The 17,378-nt window shown below is 38.9% G+C and overlaps 1 protein-coding gene across 2 annotated transcripts in view; it reads left to right on the top strand.

The window, feature by feature from the left end:
• ASPH (aspartate beta-hydroxylase) overlaps window positions 1–17,378 on the top strand; it is a 213,717-nt gene that overhangs the window by 122,021 nt on the left and 74,318 nt on the right. For both annotated transcript variants that reach the window (XM_032882625.1, XM_032882624.1), the window contains one exon: window positions 16,372–16,457. In XM_032882625.1, the coding sequence (XP_032738516.1) occupies window positions 16,372–16,457 (86 nt within the window). The remainder of the gene's footprint in view (window positions 1–16,371; window positions 16,458–17,378) is intronic.

The raw sequence follows: 17,378 nt of genomic DNA, 5'->3' as shown, positions 1-17,378 counted from the left end.
TTATGATGTGCATGAGCATCTTTTTTTTTTTTTCCATGTATATCTTTGCCTGGTTTGGAATTCATTATAATGTTGACCTCGTAGAATGAGTTGGGTAGCAATTCTTCCTTTTCAAGAATTTATGTATTATGTATTATTTCCTCCTTAAATGTTTGGTAGAATTTACCAGGGAAGATGACTGGGCCTAGAGTTTTCTCTATGGGAAGGTTTTTAATTACAAATACAATTTCTTTGATTGATTCAGGATATTCAATTTATTTATTTCTCCTTGAGTAACCTTTAGTAAAAGTTTATGTCTTTAAAGAGTTGTGTGTATTTCATCTAATTTGTTGAATTAATTGGCATGACATTGTTTATAATATTCCTTTATTATCTTTTTACTAATTATAGAATCTGTGGTGATGTCACTCATTCCTGAGTTTGGTTATTCATGTTTTCTCTCTCTCCCTTTTTTTTTTTTTTTTTTTTAGTCTGTCTGTCTGAGGTTTTATTAGTTTATTTATCTTCTCTTTAAAATCAGCTTTAGGGGTGCCTGGGTGGCTCAGGCAGTTAAGTGTCTGCCTTTGGCTCAGGTCATGATCCCTGGATCCTGGGATAGAGCCCTGCCTGGGTGTCCCTGCTCAGTGGAGGGACTGCTTCTCCCTCCCCCACTGCTTGTGCTCTCTCACTCACTCCTTTATCTCTCTATCAAATAAATAAATAAATAATCTTTTAAAAAATCAGCTTTAATTTTATTGACTTTATTATTTTTCTACTTTGTAAGCTATTGATATCTGCTCTGATCTTTACCATTTTCTTTGCTCTACTACTTTACGTGTGTTTAATTTGCTCCTCTTGTTCTCGTTTCTTTAAGGTGGAACCTTGGAAAAATGTTCTGTGTGCACTTGCAAAAATGTGTATTCTGCTGTTGTTGGAGGAGAGTGTTCTAGAAATGTCAGTTAGGTCAGATTGGTTCGTGCTCTTATTCCAATTTATATCCTTGCTGACGTTCTCTCTACTTGTTCTTTCGGTTATTAAATGAGGAGTATGAAAATCTCTGATAGACTTGTGGATTTTTCTACTCTCTTTACAATTCTGTCTGTTTCAGAGTTATGGATTTTGAAGCTCTGTTACAAAATGCAGAAACATTTAGATTATTATATTCCTTTAATGAATTGACTCATTTATCATTATGGAATAACTTTCTTTACCACTGATAATACTCTTTGAACACAAATCTACTTGGACATTAATATAGGCTCTCCAACTTTTTTTTTTTTTGATGTTATGAAATGACATGCCATTTTCCTTCCATTGGCTTTTAACTTGTTTGTGTGTTTATATTTGAAGTGTATTTTTTATAGTCAGCATGTAGTTGGGTTACACTTTTTCATTAAAGCTGAAGTTATTTGGCTTTTAATTGGGATATCTATATTTAATGTGCCTATTGATTTGATTAGGTTTAAAACTATTTCTTGCTCTATGTTTCCTTTCTGTCATATCTATTTGTGCCATTTTTCTCTCTACTTTTTTTTGGAGTAACTGAATAATTTTTATGATTTGATTTTATCTATTTTGTTGAGTTATTAGCTATAACTAATTTCTTTAGTGTTTGTTTTAGGGTTTATAGATTATCTTAGTGTTTATAGGGATTATATAATCCTTAACTTATCAGTCTGCCTTCAAGTGATGTTATACTACTTCACATATACTATTAGAACCTTACAGTATATACTCCTATACAATATATACTCCCACCTCCCCTCCTGCTATTGTTATACATTTTACTTTTATTTTAAAGTCTACACTATATTGTTATTGTTTTTGTTTAAACAATTATTTTATTTAAGACAATTATCTTTTGGGGTACCTGGGTGGCTCAGTGGGTTAAAGTGGTCTACTCTTGATTTCAGCTCGGGTCATAATCTCAGGATCATGAGATGGAGCCCCGTGTTGGGCTCTGCTCTGAATGTAGAGCCTGCTTGCGATTCTCTCTCTCCCTCTCTTTCTGCCCCTTGTCTGCTCACATTCTTTCTCTCTCTCTCCAAAAAAATAAAGGAGAAAATCTTGAAGTATAAATAAATAAAACAATTCTTTTTTTAAAATAAGGATTTTATTTATTTATTTGACAGAGAAAGAGAGCATAAGCTAGTGAAGTTGTAGGCAGAGGGAGAGGGAGAAGCAAGCCTCCCCATTTAACAGGGAGCCCCATGCAGGGCTTGATCCCAGGACACTGAGATAGTGACCTGAGCCAAAGGCAGATGCTTAACCAACTGAGCCACCCAGGTGCCCCAGCTTTTAAAGAGATTTAAATAATTAGAAAGAAAATGTATAGTAACTCATGTAGTTATCATTTCCAGTCCTTTCTTTTTTATGTGTACATTCTATATTCCCATATATTATCAATTTCCTTCTGTTTGAAGGATGTCTTTTAACATATGTTAATAGTGTAGGCCAGTTCGTGATGAATTCTTTCAGTTTTTCCATATTTGAAGAGCCTGTATTTCATCCTTGTTTTGAGAGATATTTTTGCTGGGTATAGAATTCTCAGTTAGCTTTTTTGTTGTTGTTGTTAGTACAGTTGACCCTTGAACAATGCAGGGTTAGAGACACTGAGCTCTCTGCACACTCAAAAATCCTCTATAACTTTTGACTCCCCAAAAACTTAACCACTAAACCTTGCTCAGAATCCTTACTGATAACATAAGTGGTCGATAACACAGATTTTGTACATCATGTTATTTTTTTTTAAGATTTTATTTATTTATTTGACAGACAGAGATCACAAGCAGGCAGAGAGGCAGGCAGAGAGAGAGGAGGAAGCAGGCTTCCTGCTGAGCAGAGAGCCCGATGTGGGGCTCGATTCCAGGACCCTGGGATAATGACATGAGCCGAAGGCAGAGGCTTTAACCCACTGAGCCACCCAGGTGCCCCTGTACATCATATTATTATATACTGTATTCTTACAATAAAGTAAACTACAGAAAAGAAAATATCATTAAGAAAACCATAAAATACATTTACAGCACTCTATTTTAAAAAAAATCATGTATAAGTGGATCCACCCAGTTCAAACTCATGTTAAAGGGTCAACTGTATGTAAAAAAAAATTGCTCCATTCCCTTTTCCCTTCCATTTTTTCTAATAAGTCTGCTGTCATCCTTATTTTATTCCCTATATGTAGCATGTCTGTTCTCCCCTGTCTACGTTTAGAGTTCTCTTTTTATCATTGGTTTTGAAAAATTTGATTCCTCTCTCTCAGGAATCACTACCCTTCATTGTCCAATATAAAGTAACTCAAAACCACTATTTCATATATGATATGGAAATTTTTAGAAATTTGGTTTATTTTGAATATATGCACTCAACCTTAATATTTGAAGACAAGATCCCCTTTCTCATTGTTATTTCTACTGCATCTATTTCAGAAAGGCAATGGCTTTATTTTTAAATATATTGAGTTATAGGTTTATGTCTCCATTTCTGATCTATATTCACATTTGTCTATAATGAAAATTCTATCAGTTAAATATGTATTTTTCTATTTGTTAAAATATTAGAAGTAGTTAATCTGTCACTCTATTTGCTATTCTTCAATAAACACAACTATTTTTCATTTCCTGGAGATCCAGATATTTACAGTTGGATTGCTTGTTGAAAATTCGTGGTCATCTTATGTTTACCACCTCCTACAAACCAAGATTAATAAATTCTATAATACCAGATTTTCATTTTCTTCATATACAGGGAAATTATCAAAGCACTCTTGGAATTTATTATAGTGATTAGATTATATTTAAAGATTTCCACTTGGGTTTGGTGATGTCTCACATAATATCTAAAAACATATGAATCAAATGTAACTTGTGTCTTATAAGGTATACAAATCATAATCAGCCAATATTAATGCTGACAAAACACCGAGCAAACATGTGTTGACATCTGATAATAAAAAAAAAAAAAAATAATAAAGTAGCATTAGAAACTAAGCTTCCAAATACCTAAATTATTCATTCATATAGGTGTACTAATATTTAGATATATCTGCAGTGTTACACAGAGCAGAATTATCTGTAACTATTTTTTTTTTTTTAAATATAGATGTTTGTCTCCTCCCCTTTGCAACATCCCCACCCCTAAGATTCTTACTCCATGGTGCTTGGGAATGTCTGTTTGTTTTAAGTTTCCCCAGTAGTACTGATGTAGGTTGCTTTATTTAACATTTATTTAACATTACTGGAATTTATTTTTTTTATTTTTATTTATTTATTTTTATTTATTTAACAGCAGCAAGCCATTGCTTGCTTTATTTAACATTACTGGAAAATCAGTATTTCATAGAAACATTTATTTTTTATTTTTTATAAAGAGAGAGAGAAAGAGGACAAGTTGGGGGAGGGGCAGAGGGAGAGAGAGAATCTTTTTTTTTTTAATTTTATTTATTTATTTGAGAGAAAGAGAGGGAGGAGAGAGAACAAACAAGGGGAAGTGTAGAGAGAGAGGGATACTCCACACTGAGCAGGGAGTCTGACATGGGGCTCCATCCCAAGACCCCAGGATCTTGACCCAGGTGGAAGGCAGACACTTAACTGACTGACCCATCCAGGCACACCAGAGAGAGAGAGAATCTTAAGCAGGCTCCACGCTCTGTCTTAAAACCCTAAGATCATGACCTGAGTCAAAAGCAAGGCTCAGACGCTCAACCAACTGAGCCACCCAGGTGCCCCCATAGAAACATTTTTTTTTTTTAAAGATTGTATTTATTTATTTGACAGAGAGACAGCAAGAGCAGGTACACAGGCAGGGGGAGTGGCAGAGGGAGAAGCAGGCTTCCCGCGGAACAGGGAGCCCAATGTCGGGCTCCATCCCAGGACCCTGGGATCATGACCTGACCTGGATGCAGATGCTTAATGACTGAGCCACCCAGGCGTCCCTAGAAAAAGTATTTTTTAAAGGCTCAAATACCTTTAAGAACTATGTAAACAAAATTTACGAATTTGATAGATCTCTAAAATACTTTTTAAGCAACTCTACCATCTAAAATCATATACTGCACATAATTTAACTTTCCTTGGTGATTGGAGACTATGAAGCCCATTTTAATGAATATCAGTTACTGTGCAGTGATGCCTTTTGGGGCTGTTGAAGTGCATAGCACCGTTTACCTCTACAAAGTCTGGCCAATATTGAAATAGACTAATTTCTGTTGGGTTTTCTGTCTTTCTGACTCCAGTCTGTCAGCTTTTACTTTTTACTGATGAGAGTACCTCTGACTCAGGCAGCCTCCATTCTCTCTTTCTAATGTGTTGCTTAAAGTGAGTTAAGGGTTCAAGGACCAGAAGAGCAAGATTATTATAACTGTATCTGAAATGAAATTTGGGGGGCGGGGGTGCATGACTGTCCTCTCATGGAACGGTGCACATAGAGATGAAATTCATAGTGTCTGAAGCAGCTGTTGGTAAGCCTGTGGACTGCCTTGGCACTGAAGGGGTTTCTTTTATGTATAGAAAACACATCACTTAGCGTCTCTGAAATTTCTAATTTAACATATGGGGTCACATCTGTTAAAGGATTATTAGTCTAGAAAGGTAGTGATGTATAATTTATTAAAATAACTCTATGGGGAGACAGCGGACTCCATTTAATAAACTGGAATACTTGCTGCCTCCACTGAATGCTCCCAGTGGAATCCCACATTATTTCAATAGAGGGGGCAGATGAAAACAATTGGCCTTTATATAATGTTTACTGTGTTGTATTACTTAGTGTCTCTCAGCTGAAAAATATTTATGTTAACTGTTCGGTGTAAGCTTTGAATATTGAACTCCTGCTGCTATATAGTTGATATTACTTCTGAGGAGAACAAGAGCCCCTTGTTCCTTAGCTGTAGGAGGCAAAGGAAGGGCGCGCCACTCTCCTTCCCTCCCATGTGCAGTGAAGGACTGGCAGGTAAGACAGTCTGCCTAGAGTTGCCCAGATTTACCTCTTCTCCCAGTACTATAGACCTACAAGGTAGATGATATTAGAGGAGGCAGTCTCAGAGGGGGTTCTTTTGGATCAAATGAAGTAATTTTCCTTACTTGAAGTGATAATACAAAGACTCCTGCCAGAAGCACTTCCATGGGTGTCTGCTGATTTGGTTTCTTGGTAGCAAATAACATGACTCTGTCTTGATATGATAGCAGATTTCTTTCACACCCCACTGTGAAGCAAAGCAATAGAATACTGTAGGGGCAGAAAAGTTTTCCCTTCTTCCCTTTTAGGTTCTTTGGTCTAATAATTAAATTGGCATAAGATAGATTAACAACAAAAAACAGAAGTTTAATAACATGTGTGCCTTCTGTATACACAGGAGAGACCCAGGAAAACTGAGTAGCTTCCCAAAATGACTGAAGTCATCACCTTAAGTACCATCTTCAGTTAAAGGTGAAAAATGGTGGGGCTGGGGAGCCAGTCATGGGAGCTTAGCAGGAGAAACACAATAAACAAGTATAAGGTTGTTATGCAGACTTAAATCCAGACGTCCTCCATTGATAAGAGTTTCTGTACATTGAGTGATCCCTCCTTCCTGGGAGGGAAAGACACCCTTAAAGACAGAGAGGGAAACACCCTTAAAAATGGATGTCATTCTTCTTCTATGGTAAGTATGGAGCCTGCTTAAGATTCTCTCCTTCTCCCTCCGCCCCTACCCCCTGCTCATGCATGCATTCTCTCTCTCTCTCTCTCTCTCTCTCTCTCTCAAAAAAAAAAATAATAATAATAATGCCCTTATAAATGTAAATGTCTCTTACAAAAAAGTAACTACTTCTCAGTTTTCAGAGCTTCTTTTTGTGTCTCCAATTTCTTAAAAATAACCAGCTTAAAATAATCAATATGCCAAAGAGGCATATCTTGGAGTGGTAAAATTTGTTCCCCTAAAATACCTTGCACAATTCACACTTTTAAATGAAAGATGAAAGAGAACCAACTGAGTGCTCCCATCCTCTTCCCCTGCCTAAGCCTTGAAGGAACACTGGTAAATGTGCAGATAGGGCTTGTTCTCTCTATACCCAGCAGAAAGAATTCCATCAAAAATCTTAGCACTGGATTCTTCAAGTCTTGAATGTTTTGCTCTGTTGTTTCCTTCTTCTTTTTTTTAACCATTTTCCTTAATTTATAGATTTACCTCAATGCCAGACAAATTTAAAGATTTTTTTTTCTTATATTTAAATTCAGCATTGGTTTTAAAAAGAAAAGCAGAATTAACTTCCAATTCTAATACAGAAAAATTAAAATATGTAATGAGGTCTATCTTAGGTTAACTGTTAATTAACATGAATAATATTGCAATAGAGCATTACGTGATTATTTTAGCTTCAGGCTGCATTTCAGATAGCACATTTTTCTTCAATGTCTTATTTTGGTCTTACTCTTCCTTCCCTTAAAATTATTTTGCTGTTTAGATGATTTCCCATCATATCCCATCTTTGGATACTTGTAACAAAAAGCAGTCTTTCATATTTTATGTCATTCTACTTGGAGACACATAGCAGGGTCTATGGATAAGGATAATGTGGCCCCATAGGTCCTTAGTCCTTTGTTGACTCAGAAAATACAAACTGGCTACAGGTATAGTGTGGCAAAGTTATTAGTCACCCAAAATCTCTGTCAGGGAAATGGTTGACTACAGAGCGAATCTGGTATCTTAAAACTAACTAACTAACTAACTAAATAAATAAAATTCTTCAAACCATTTACTAATAAGGTGTTGGAGATGAGCGAATTTTCCTCTATTCAAGGTTCTTCCAGCTAGACTAAGAAGGAAATTGGCATAAGACAGATAAACAGGAGAAAATCACATTTAGTTTTATACAAGCAGGGCATCCAGGGCCCTGAAACTCCAAGAACTGTCAGGCAACATGAGGCTTATATGACATCCTGATCTAAGGAGCTTAGACCCCTGAGGTGGGGGTGGGGGGGTGGTCTGGGGTTACAATGAGGATGTAGACCATTAGCTGGAAGGTGAGAGGGGAGGTTTGGAAAACAAAGGCTATCCTGTTATGCAAATAACTTTCTTAGATAAAAAAGAAATCTCTTAATAGCTCTTTACCTGGTGCAAGATTTCCTTTCTAATGTAAATTTAGGCAGTTGAGAGAGGGGTAGAGACCTTTTCCTGAATATGCTGGGTTTTGATTGCTTTTAACTCAAAATCTTCTTCATGCCAAAGTGGCCCATCTTGGGGTGGCCTGCCTTCTGCCCCTACAAAGATATATCATACACATCTCCCATTTAATTAACAGAATTTTAAGATATATGAAAATAAGGTGTTATAGATGGTGTTCCTGGGTGGCTCAATGGGTTAAGCCTCTGCCTTCCACTCAGGTCATGATCTTAGGGTCCTGGGATCAAGAGCTTGCATCACATTGGGCTCTCTGCTCAGCAGGGAGCCTCCCCCCCACCACCTGCCTCTCTGCCTACTTGCGATCTCTCTCTGTCAAATAAATAAATAAGATCTTAAAAAAAGATCTTAAAAAAATAAGGTGTTATAGAGGGAAGTAATGATTAACATTTATATTGATGTTTTATGCTCCTTTATGGTTGGGTGGGTGAGGGTCAGATATTTTCCCAATTTCATGGAAGCAAAATTAAGCAAGTCACCTAAGAAGGGCAAAATTGAGGCCTCTCTAGACTCTACACTGCCATCATCCTACTAAGCCATGTGTCTGCATAACGTGTCAACCCTGGATCTTTGAGACACAAAAGGAAAATTACTGTGGTTGTGTAACTACCTTTATCCTTTGAGACTACAATACAAAGTTCATACACAATGTATGGGCCAAGAGCAAGCTGCCCCAAGATGGGCTACTTTGGTGTAAAGATTATTTTGCACTGAAGATAATGTAGAACCTATAGGCTCAAGACACACTTCTGCCCCTCTCTTAACCACATTGAAGAATCTAAATTGGGGGGTCTTTCTTGGAATAAGAGTTATTACCAGAGATAAATTTTATCTGAGTGACCCATCCATATGGCAGGGGAAACATCTATTGACCATATATTTGCTCTTCTTATTCCCCTGTGAATTGCATTCCTTCCTGTGAAGTCTCAGACTCATACTCCCTTTTTTCTTAGTTCAGGATGACATATATAGCTCATTTTGCCCAGCTATCTTTGGAATTTCTGTATCTGTTTGGATTCCTTGTACACTTAAATTAAATTTGATTTTCTCCTGCTAGTGTGTCTGTCAATTTCATCCTTAGTCCAGCTAGAAGGACCTTGAAGGGAAAAGGAATTCTTTGTCTCTGGCAATAGCAATACCAATGCTTAATTCTATTTTGTCATCACTCTCAAAATCCTTAGAAACACCCTAGTTTGGACCAGGTGCTAGATAGATAGATAGATAGATAGCAAAATGGCAAAAGCATAGACACTGCAGTCAGGATAACCCCAAGTTCCAGTCTTGGCTCCCCTCCTGTTTGCAGTTTGCACAGCCTAGGTGAGTCACTCATGTCTAGCAGATGAAGTGCACAGTAAATGTCAGCTATTATTGTCAGCAAAGAATTTGATAAGGCATTAAGCAGTGACTCAAAACATAAAAACAAGATGCTTTGTGAACTTATGTTCTACTAAATTAGCTGAACTTTGCAGTCTAAGAACTTACTGGTTAGTTATGTTGGGGAGAAAGAATTTCCTCTGCCCTTCAAGATCCTTCTTACTGGACTAAGATTCAAATTTGATATGACACAGATTAACAGGAGAAAATCAAACTTAATTGTATACCAACAGGGAACCCATACAGAAATGGAAATTCCAGACAGTCAGTAGGTCATTTTGAACAAAGAAGAAAGGGGTAGGATCTGGGACTTCCAAGGGAAGGAATGTGATTCATGGGGAAATTAAAAAGAGTAAATGTTTGGTAAATGAATGTTTGCAGGAGCACTCAGTAACTATGGGACATAGGGAACTTTGAACAGACCTTGCTAGGTTCCTCCCTGTCCATCTACCTAGTTCATATTATAATGTAGTTATGTGGTGAGAGCTCTTATCTTAGAGCAGGTCCTCTATCTAAATTCTTTTAGGCAGCTGTTGGGGCGGTAAAGAGCGTTTCCTGTATCTGCTGGGTTTTGATGGCTTTTAACTCAAAATAATCTTCATGTTAAAGTGGCACATCTTGAGGCAGCCTGCCCTTGGCCCCTACAGTTGTGTCTAGTATTCTGCCATTTGTGTTCTAAATTGCTGAATATACTGAAAAGTTTAAATGGAATGAAACATAGGAATTAAGTATCAGTGTTCTCTATGATATTTTCAGTGAGGATTGACTTACATATACCTTGTTTCTTTTTCTCATCTTTTTCCTCTTTCCCCTCCACTGTTGTCCACTGATGCTTTTTGGATTAGAGCTTCTTTTTTATAAAGCAAACTGTTCTCAGTTCATTTTCATGTTGGTTGCTTATAATTTTCTGCTTTTGAAAAAATAGCTGATAGGCCCAAGTTAAAATTGACATTGTCCCATTCCTTTTCAAAATGTCTTGATTCATTCATCCTTACATGTTTTTTTTAAGTATTTGTTGAGGACTTTCTCTGTAGGCCCGGCCATGTACTAAATGCTGGGAATAAGTTACGAGGAAGGCACAGTTCTTTTCTCGCGCAAACTAACAATCAAGCAGGGGTTGGGGAGGGTTGGTAGGAAGAGTAGAGGGTGAGCATGCTTAAGCTAATTATACAACCAACTTGAACACAGCCTGAAAAGTTTATTATTTCTAGAAACAAAATGCTATGTGGAGGCAGAAGAGGAGGGTATTTTTTTTCATGATTAAGTCTTAGATGACTAAATAGAGGAAATGGCATTTAAAGTAGGTCTTAAAAGTTGAAATGCAGAGTGTCCTGTGTTATATAGAGAGGGCAAGTATATTCCAAAGAAAACACCATGAGAAGATTCACAGAGGTGCCAAAGTTCCTGCCATATTTGAGAGACCATGTAAAGGCAATGTAAAGTGCTTTACAGGTACAGAACAAGAGAGGAAAACAGACACTAGGGGCTGGTTTGTGAAAGACCATAGACGTGGTTGAAGGAAACACAACTGTGAAATAGCTCGAGATGAACATTATCTCCCTGAAATAAAGCAAGCATTTTGGTGGTTTTGACTTAATGGGAAAAATTCTCATTCTCTCTTTCTCTCAGAGTACAGTTAATTTAAGACCCTTAGTTAGCACAGAAAATTGTATTTTTAAAAAAATGGTAGCCTGGGACAGGCGCAGAGGCCATGACCTTCAGCGTGGCACCCCTTGGCATCAGGAATCCCTCGTCTGGGTTGGAGTGGGGAGCTACGGTTGTACACTTTGTGTCTTGCATATTTTCAAAAGTCCAAATCTTGCTATGCCACTGACCTTTTACAGTTGGGGAGTACCTCCTCTCTCAACAAAACTTAGACTTCCTAAACATGGACTTTGGGCCTCTGCTGGCTCTTGAAGGAGGCTCAGCATCACTCAGCATCTAAGGCCACATCCTCAGATGTAGGGAGAGACACGTCCGTGCCCAGAGTCCTTGAGCAATATCTCCACCTCAGCTTTCTAAAATTCTGGAAAGCCCTGATTCCCACAATAAGAGCATTCACATAGGTGGTACCAAACACTAGCATCCAAGCAGAAGGAGATGTTTGGTCTTTCACTTACAGGAGAAATAACTAATGATGAAAGTACGAGTCCCCAGTTGTGACTGAATTACAAAATAGCTACTCTTTCTTCTGCCCAGAATAATGCCACCACCACTGGGTATGCTTGATTTCTAAGTTTCCCCAGGAAGCTTTCCCTTCTGCCTCCCAAATGGATTAGCACCACTCCTGGTCCATTCTGAAATTCATTCCTCTTAAGGTTAGTTATCCATTTACATCTTTCTTCTCAGTAAGACTGCAGCCTCCTTGAGGAAGGTCTGTTGAATTCCCACCACAGTCCTTGGAACACAGTTGCATTTTAGCAAATCGTTGAAGGAGTGAATGAGTCAGTGAAGTACCTTTTGGTTGCTGTGAACAGTGCAGCAATGAATGTGCATATCCAAGTCTTTGTGTGGACGTATTTCATTTCTCTTGGAGAGCAAACAGGATCAGGACTGCTGGCATGGCTTTCTAAGGAATTTCATTTTCATTTTGTATGTTCAGGGATCCATGGGTGTATATAAAGAGTGGGAAACATGGACAAGAAGATCCTCAGGACAGTGTAGACCATGGGGACAGACTGGAAGCAGGGAGACTGGTTAGGAAATTGTTGCTTTCTATCTAACATATGGCAGACATTTCCATTTTCATCACTCTCTTTAATGCGGTGGGTTTAGAACACAGAGTAATGCAGAGATCTTGTGTCTGTTTTTCTTGGTGGTCAAATTCTACCCATGTACCATAATATAAAAACATCTTCATTTATGGACCAAGGGGAAATGAAAGGGAACCAGTATTCATTTTTATGATCTAGATATATATTGCTAGAGCTTTTCTCATACTTATAATACTCATAATTATTCTTTTATTGTCTTTCTTTTTTCTTCTTATTTCCTCTTAATGTTTCAACCATGGTATGGCAAGGGAATGGAGAATTTGAAATGCTACTGAAATGCACTTTCATGGTTTTGGAAAAAATTAAAATACTTGCAATGACAGTGGTTATTTTTATACAAAGTTTAATATAGCATGCATAGCTTCCTAATAAACCATTGTTTTTAAAACCATGTTCAACAAAATAACAGTTCATTCCAGTGCCTTCTAGGTCTACTTTGAAAGATTATTAACATGATTTCCATCAACCGAAAATTAAAAGCATGGGATTTCCAAGTTCAAAGAGGTCTTAACACAGCCAGCCCATGCCACTCATTTGTAGATGAGAAAACTGAGGCCCAGACCACCTGGAAGCCTGGTCCCATCACTAACCATGAGAACTCATTGTCTCTGTGGCTTGGCCATGTGCCTCTCCATAATAAGAAGGAAGAGCTCCGTGTTTTTTAGAATTGGGAAAATTGCCTTAGGCTTTTTATACATTTAAAAATAAAAATAGTCATGATAGGGACCAAACTTGAATTTCAAAGAGAAGAGACGTGGGAATGACTAAACTTGAAGATATGTGAAAAGAGATACAGAAGATTTTTAATATTTTGTCTTTTTGACTGAAATATTTTGACATTAAGATACTTAAAATGTATAACTGTTTAACAAGCCTATTATTTTACTGCTGACTATGTTGAACTGCCAATAATTTATTTTTCTTCTTATAGATAAATCTCATGTTAACTTCATAAAATGGGTGACAGATTTGGGAAAACCAGTATCATCCTGTAGTCAGGTGCACGCCAGGCTTTCTTGGTCCCGCTGGTGTTCTGCTGACAGAGACTTCTGCAAAACTGAAATGAGCAATTGAGAGGCATAAGTCAGTGCTGAGATGACAAAACACTAACTTACCACCATGCAGTCACATCTCAGTCAAACATCAATTTGTTTTCCGTATCCTCAGCATATATGCTAACATATAATGACATGCAGCTGAAAACACCCATTATTCACTGTTTTGTCAGTCTCTGCTTTAGCCATTTATATTTTTTTAACAATATGGGTCCTGAGAGCTCAGAGAGGGGGGAAGAAAAAGGTAGAATAAACAAATAAAAGAGCATGACCATTTTTAAAAATGCACAAGGAGTGACATGAAGGAAAGGTGATCAGAGTGTCAGCTTTCTTGCTGATGACAGTGGAATTGAAGAATGGGGCATAGATGAGCAGGAATAATGGGTTGATTAATAATGAACCCCAGAATTAGACATAATTGCCCACTCTAGGCAGCATGGAACAGCCCTAGTTCCCCAACGTGGGGGCCTCCCTGTAAGACTGCCATCAGCTCAACATACTACATGTGCTGTTGGGAGGAAGAGAAAGGGTAGGACAGAACCAAACAAGCTTGTCATCTCCCCCAACCCAGTGAGCAGATAAGTCACACCACCACCCCTAAGGGGAGAGGCAAGAGGCCAAGAGTTTTGGGGGAATGTCCCTCCCTTTGGAAACCATTTGAGTGGGAACTAAGTGTGTCTCTTCCTGTGTGGATGGGAGAGGGGAGGTATTAAGGGACTGACCCTTTTGGTACCCCAGTGGCATACCTATGAAGTTAAATTCACTATGTCTGGGAGGTTGAGACAATAAAAGGAGGTATAGGTAAAGCACCCGGCATGGGGGCACACTGAAAAGAAATTTAAAAAATAAAAAATTTTTTAAAAAAGCACCTGGCATGTGGACTGGCACAGAGCAAATGCTAAAAAAAAAAAAAAAAAAAAAAAAAAAAGTCGTGATTCTATTCAGTCCATTTGGACAAATCCACATTCTCCTTCTTTGCCCTGTTCTGTTTGCCATCTCTAACCAGTTTTGTGATTTGGACAACCAGATGGCTCTGATGTCATCCTCTGGAAGAGGACAGATATGAGAATGATTAGAGTGGTGAGCAGTAGTGCATTCAATTTCCTATCTACTGAGTGTGAGGCATCCGTGTCATAAATCATAGGCCCACGGATTTACGATTTTTGTAATGCAAAAGAACCTTAACTTGTTAATTTATAGCCCCATTTGGAAATTAAACTGTTAAAGCCCTGTACAGGGCTGAAGACTGACCCCAGGGAGCCACAGAGGGCAGGAGCCACAGAGGACCCAGGGAGGAAATGAAGAGGCTAGAGAATAAGGAGGAAAACTAGGAAAGTGGGCAACACAGAAGTCAAGGAGAGCATTCAGTTTGGGAAGAAGGGAGGAGTCAGCTGTGCCAGGTACTGCAGAGGAGTCAGGTAGGATAGGAAGGAAAAGGAATAAATGGGCCTGCAGAGATGGCAGGAGGCATCATTCGTTGTTAGGGAGCACGTAACATAGGGAGCACTGTGCTCTCCTCTCGTGTGCAATATTGACTTAACTCTCAATTTTTACAGATGAGGGAAGTAGGAGTCAGAAAAGTTTAGTAGCAGCCTGGCTGAGGTCACAAATCTTAGAAGTCACAGAGCTGGGACTCAGACCTGTCATCTGACTCTTAACCACTCAGCACCCCTCTTTTCCAGAAGACTTGCTTCTGCCCTGTATTGGGTGAGGAAGCCAGAGCACTGTGAGTTGAGAGGGAGCCAGGAATGAGAGGAAGGTAAGAGAGAATGGCAGGTAGAGGAGGGTAGGCTGAGGTTTGTCTTACTTTAGGACAGCAAAGACCTCAGCATTATTAAATGAAAATAGATGCCCAGAATAGAGCCAGGGAGTGAGGAGACATTCAGGAGGTACAGAAGGCAGAGGACAGGTGTGTGTGTGTGTGTGTATGTGTGTGTGTGTGTGTGTGTGTAGGGGTGGGACCTTAGGAAGGAGAGCCCCTCCTCCTGTGTGACAGGAGAGAACAGAATCAATGGATGGATGGGTTCAGTGTCATAACATTGATGAAGAACATCTCTTCTCATTGTTCTCATTCTCTGTCTCCCCCACTCCATCCCCTGTCCCACCACCAGTCCCCTCCTCTATCTAGAACATCCCACTTACCCTTCCATGCCCTGCTCTTGTCATTCTCCTGAGCCCTCAAGCAGGATGGTTTGCTCTAGGCTTCCAGGGAGCCCACGGCATCCATCCACCCCACGGGCACTGCCAGGTGGGCCCCAGCAGGACCCCCCCCACCACTGGAGTGAATTCATGCTCAATGAGCATGAACCAATTCAGCTTGTGCCTACAACATGGTGCCCCTCTGTAGGAGCTTAGGTTTTTGGAAAAGGACTAAGTTGCACAAATGATTATAATACATGTCCCATGAGAGAAGCCCGTGAAAGAAATATGCAGAGTAATGCAGACTTCAGTCCAGAGGGGGAATGCAGTGAGGAAGGCAGAAGGGTTTTGAGTTAGTTGTTGAAGGGTGAACATATTTACAACCAACAAAGGAATAGGCCATTTTACTTAGAGAAAGTAGGATCAGAAATGGCACAGAGCTTATTTGAGGAACACGGGATGGTCATGTTTGGCTGAAGGATGGAATATAGCTGGAGTGGTAAGCCCATGATGCAGCAGGAGGACCGTCAGTGCTAGACTGTGAAATTCTGTTCTCCGCACTCTTGCGGACTTAGCCAAGAAATCGATCCTAAGAGTTTATAAATCACACCTACCATTTTCCTCCCAGAAACTAGGCCAGTATCCCTCTGAGTTTCAGGATACCAGAACCCACCCAGGCTCCTCGGAACACCCTGAGCATATAAGTAAGGGCTGTGTTATCTCGCTTGGCAGCTTGCTGCCTGTGTCCTCCCGGGGATGGGGGGTGGAAAGAGGTAAGCCGGGAGTGTGTTTGCTCCTGCAAGGAGAGTTTTCTCGTTACTTGTACATCACTATTCTTAAGAGCTATTTCTAGACAAAGAAATACAAAATATAAACCTCTTTTTTCTTTCAGTTAAGAAAAAGAAGCCTAAACTATTAAATAAATTTGATAAGACTATTAAAGCTGAACTTGATGCTGCAGAAAAACTTCGTAAAAGGGTATGTTGATGTTTTCGTTTGGCACAGAAATGTGCAATGGGTCAGTTGTTCAATAAATTCAGGCGTCACTGTTGAATTGTTACAAAATAATAAGAGAAGCAGCCCTTGACTGGAGTAGATTTTTTTTTTCCCAAGCACATCAGCATTCCAGTGAAATGAATCAAGTGAAAGGGAAAATTTGCCCCTGTATGGCCAAACAGAAGTAGAACTAAGGGTTAGGCTGGTGGACGTGGGGTCAGCCTACCACCTCCCCTCCGCCAGGTGTGTGGCTTTGGACAAAATACTTGGCCATTCTGAGCCTCAGTTTTCTCATTTAAAAAATTAGAATAGAAAGTGATCTTCCTGCTTGGTTTTTGTGAAAATCAGATGAGATTTTTTTTTTTTCTTAAAGCATCGACTGTGTCAAATGCCACACAGGTGAACATTTTTAACTGTCTAGCACCTCAATGCAAAAAGAAAAAAATTAGTCCAGGACGCTTAGGGTAGTTACTGATAGGTGAAATGACATTGGGTTTAGCATTCTTCTCACTAGGTATTAACCTCATGAACCTGCAGTTTTCAGGCTGACTATTATATGGTTTGTGTTGTTCTCAGTTAATTTGAAATATGACCTGCATGTGTTTCTAGATATTGCAGCTAAAAAAAATAACTTGACACTAGATTGAAGTTCTTGTTCTCTGACTCAGTCATATTCATCGTCTAATTATCAGGTCCAACATTTATAATAATACATTTAATAACACCTTCACTGAATCATCTGCTCGTTTGTCATGGAAATTTCTCTTTCTCTACTCTGAATTGGAAATTAGACTTGGTGTCATGATCATTAGTTTTCCCGTAATATGCTTTTTCATCCAGTAGACCTTGGCTGCAAAGAAGGGACAGGGTATTGTAAGTAAATAAGCAACAACAAAAGGATAC

Source organism: Lontra canadensis, unplaced genomic scaffold (assembly GCF_010015895.1).
Source record: "Lontra canadensis isolate GAN:19392208 unplaced genomic scaffold, GSC_riverotter_1.0 scaffold83, whole genome shotgun sequence".
Lineage (NCBI taxonomy): Eukaryota > Metazoa > Chordata > Mammalia > Carnivora > Mustelidae > Lontra > Lontra canadensis.
The sequence above is the reverse complement of the archived record's forward strand: the minus strand, read 5'-3'. Positions and strand labels throughout refer to the sequence as shown.